The following is a 4,039-nucleotide window of genomic DNA, read 5'->3' on the forward strand; positions in this document are numbered from 1 at the left end:
AGTTCATTACAACTCCGGAGAGAGAGAGAGAGAGAGAGAGAGAGAGAGAGAGAGAGAGAGAGAGAGAGAGAGAGAGAGAATGGGGGGGGATATTTGTATCGTATTTGGTATTTTCCTGGAATGTGCTTGAAATAGACAGTGTAGAGTCTACACTGTCTATTTCAAAAACTCCTTCGTCTACACTGTAGACAAAGGAGTGTTTGGGCAAGGCAGTGGTGGGAGAAGACGAGGAACAATAGAAGATAAGGAAGTACGAGGCGAACAGAGTTAAGAAGAGTGAAGTGATTAGCAAAGCACGACAAAAGGTTCTAGTATAACTGAGCCACTTACAATTGTTAAACTAATGATAACTGAACCAGAAAACAGTTCATCCAGTGACCAACTGAACCACTATGTTTCTTACGTAAGAGGGGATAATTGGCCAAGGGCAAAAAATAAATAGATAAAAAAGGCCCACTTAGTTGTCAGTTTCCTTACAGATCCGAAATTTGAATTATATCAACTTGTCAACTGAATCAGGAATGCGATGAAATCAATTTAGACTACTACTACTACTACTACTACTTCTACTACTACTAGTATTACTACTACTACTACTACTGCTATTACTACTACTACTACTGCTATTACTACTACTACTACTACTATTACTACCACTGCTACTATTACTACTACTACTACTACTACTACTACTACTACTACTACTACTACTACTACTACTACTACTACTAGTAATGAAATGATGATCATCATAAATTGGATAACAACTAAAGGAAGCAGCGTGCAGCACCGGACAGGCAGTGCTTCGGAGCATATTCGGACAACTCAACCAGTGATTATTGACCCTGGGAAGAACATTTTGAGTCCCCCTGATACAAACTGAAAAAATTTCTTACTTGCACTTGTCCAATGCTTAACTGTCTGCTGGTTCGATCCCCTTAATGGTTCAGCTGTCCTCACTGGTTCCCTTCCTCACTAGTTCACTTCCCCACTGGTTCACTTCACCATTGGTTCGGCTGTCCGGAGGAGGAAAGGTGTGGGTGATTTGTTATTGATGAATGAATTGCATGAGAAATTATATGCCAGTCTGAGGAACGAAGAAGAAATGAACTGATGATATCGCGCGCGCGCGAGAGAGAGAGAGAGAGAGAGAGAGAGAGAGAGAGAGCGCATTAGCATCCCATCAGTCACAGCATACAACGTGACAGTACCCATAAAATCACTATACATTTCGCCTCCGCTCAATGCCGGCTTGGTACAACGTGAAATGATCGATCGGCCTCTCTCGTTGACTCATGAAGGACAAACACTAGCCTCTTAACGCGCCGGGATCGCAAGACGCTAATAAATTCACCTTTGATTCCCGCTGATGGGTGCGGAACAAACACTTTTCCCTTTACGACTCGCCACTACAAGCATGCCAGCATACCGAGTTCCGAATTCAATAGAGTATAAAATGTAAATAGTCACATACGTATATGAGGCGTTGTAAAGGTTTGTACGCCGCCCAGCAGGATGAGTCTCTCGCGGCATGATTTCTCTCCGATAATAACAAACAGGTCTTTGCTTCCAAACACTTTGTTCCCTCATTGCCAGTCTTTTAAGAGTATTCAGAGATGATCAGCTGAGCTCTCGTGATTATTTCTTTCCCAATTATGGTTGTTGTTGAACTATAACTGGAATCATGAAAAACACCTCATGAATTTCCCTCCTAGAATCACGATAATACCTCTAAAAGTCTGACTAACTTATGTCCCGTTGAATTATTAGCACCATTATGGAAACGCCCTTCAATAACCCAGTACTACTAGACACTGTTAGATTATCACTAAGATCATGAAAACATCTCTGATAATCTCAGTGACTTTTAGAGCCTGTAGAATTATCACCAAGATCATGAAAACACCTTTATAACTAAAGTAACTTCGTAGAACATTTCATATTGTCACTAAAACAATAAAAGCACCCTTGAAGGCAACTGATTTCAAGCAAAGCACATTAGACTTTCATAATAAGAATAACGATGATAATGTTAATAATGATAATAATGATAACAATAATAATGATAATAATTATAATAATTATAATAATGATATTGATAATAATAATGCTAATACTGCTAATAATAATAATAATAATAATAATAATAATAATAATAATAATAATAATAATAATAATAATAATAATAATAATAATAATAATAATAATAATAATAATAATAATAATAATAATAATAATGATAATAGAAATAATAATAATAATAATAATAATAATAATAATAATAATAATAATAATAATAATAATAATAATAATGATGATGGTAGAAACATCTTTGAAAACTCCTTTACCATCATAGACGTTATCAAACTATAAACAGGAACAAGAAAATCGCCTTTGAATACTCTATTACTCTTCTCGATGCCGTATTAGATTATCAACAAAACCATAAACATATCTTTAAAAACTTGAGTGACTTCTACAAGAGCCTGCTGATTAAAAGGTGTGGTAAAACGCCGAAAGGTTTGAGAGTATACACACCACGGTAACATCGAGGCTTGCACAGGCAACCCTTGACCGCTTCTGTAACTTATGCTACGCTAGGTTCTCATCACCATGCCTACCACATGCCTACCACGGATGCATCTCAGAAACTAAAACAACAGCGGTTAAATATGACGCAATAATTTGATAAGTTCCGAGGCAGAAAGAGATTTGGTAGGTAATGTGTTCCCTCCCTCCTCCCGCATGCAAATCAAGCAGTGAGCGAGAGGCAACCCTGAGGAATGTATTAAGAAGGCGGCGAGCCGGCGACATGAAGATCTCAGTTGTGCTCGTGACGCTGTCAGGGTGCGACCGCGATATCAGTGAAAGAGAGAGAGGGTAGCAGCAGCAGTCGTAGTGGTAGGAGTAGAAGTAGTAGAAGTAGTAGTAGTAGTAGTAGTAGTAGTAGTAGTAGTAGTAGTAGTAGTAGTGGTAGTACCAGTAGTAGTAGTAGGAGTAGAAGTAGTAGAAGTAGTAGAGGTAGTAGTAGCAGCAGTAACAAAATCTATTGTTAAGCCTCCCCAACCCATTTTATTTTCAGTCTTAGCCCTGCAATATTAATAAGCCATTTATTATCATCATTGTCATTGTTACTTTTATTATAACAAAGTACTCAAACACAACACACCCACAGAAGTGGCTGTCTGCGCTGTTCAGCATTATGCCTCGCTCAAAAGCTTCAAAAGCTCTCTCCAGGAGGAATGGTTGTGTGCAGGGGATCATAGCGGCGGTTATGGTCGCTGCCGCCGCCGCCACTGTCAACTACGCCATATCAGGGACTGAATACCGCCACGTGTCTCCCAAGAGCGCTATCACCAGATACCTCATCAGCTCTTTTAAGCTGGCCAAAGGTAGGTGTCACTTCCGTCTGCATGAAATGAGTCCATACTGAAAGTATGCTACTACTACTACTACTACTACTATTATTACTAGTACTACCACTGCTACTGCTATAACTGTGTGTTATCAGGAGGCCCTCTGGGACCCCACCTCATCCTGCAGTGCACCAAAAATTGCCTGGCAAGTGACTCCTGCACTTCATTTGTGGTGCATCCCAGCCAAGGCCTCTGTTATCTGAGTAAACTGGACCGCTGCCAGCACAAAGATGTGTTCCTGCACGCCGCTGAAGGTGAGCTGATAAGGCACTCAATAAGGCTGTCCTTCACAACACTGCACCACGCTGGCGCTCACTGACCCCCCTTCCTTCCTTTCTTCCTTCCTAATAGATCACTTTTACTTCGAGAAGTTTGATGGTTCTACTCCCTATCCGCCCACCTGCTACGCTTCCTGTCTGATGGCCAACTACACCTGCGACGAGTGTGGGCGACCTAACTAACTGCTGGGGTGATCGGTGTGAGCAGTGCGCCGCCACCTGCTGGACGAGAAGGAACAAGATGGAGAACTCCACTTATCTCTTCAAGGATTACCAAAAATGGACTCACAAGGTGTTCTGTAACGGCAACTGGCAGCTGTGGTGGGGTGATGGTATAGAGACAGC

At 40.8% G+C, this 4,039-nt stretch overlaps 1 protein-coding gene across 2 annotated transcripts in view; it reads left to right on the forward strand.

Annotated features, from left to right (window-relative positions):
• Positions 1-2,373: 2,373 nt before the first annotated feature.
• LOC123515553 overlaps positions 2,374-4,039 on the forward strand; it is a 2,852-nt gene continuing 1,186 nt past the window's right edge. The window contains exons 1-4 of one of the 2 annotated variants that reach the window (XM_045274286.1): positions 2,374-2,880; positions 3,176-3,392; positions 3,512-3,670; positions 3,768-4,039. The exon at positions 3,768-4,039 is cut by the window's right edge and continues 1,186 nt beyond it. In XM_045274286.1, coding sequence (XP_045130221.1) covers positions 3,936-4,039 — 104 coding nt within the window. In that variant the 5' untranslated portion in view covers positions 2,374-2,880; positions 3,176-3,392; positions 3,512-3,670; positions 3,768-3,935. The remainder of the gene's footprint in view (positions 2,881-3,175; positions 3,393-3,511; positions 3,671-3,767) is intronic. The other variant, XM_045274288.1, reaches the window with a different exon arrangement.

The sequence above is a fragment of the Portunus trituberculatus genome, chromosome 39, assembly GCF_017591435.1.
Source record: "Portunus trituberculatus isolate SZX2019 chromosome 39, ASM1759143v1, whole genome shotgun sequence".
NCBI lineage: Eukaryota > Metazoa > Arthropoda > Malacostraca > Decapoda > Portunidae > Portunus > Portunus trituberculatus.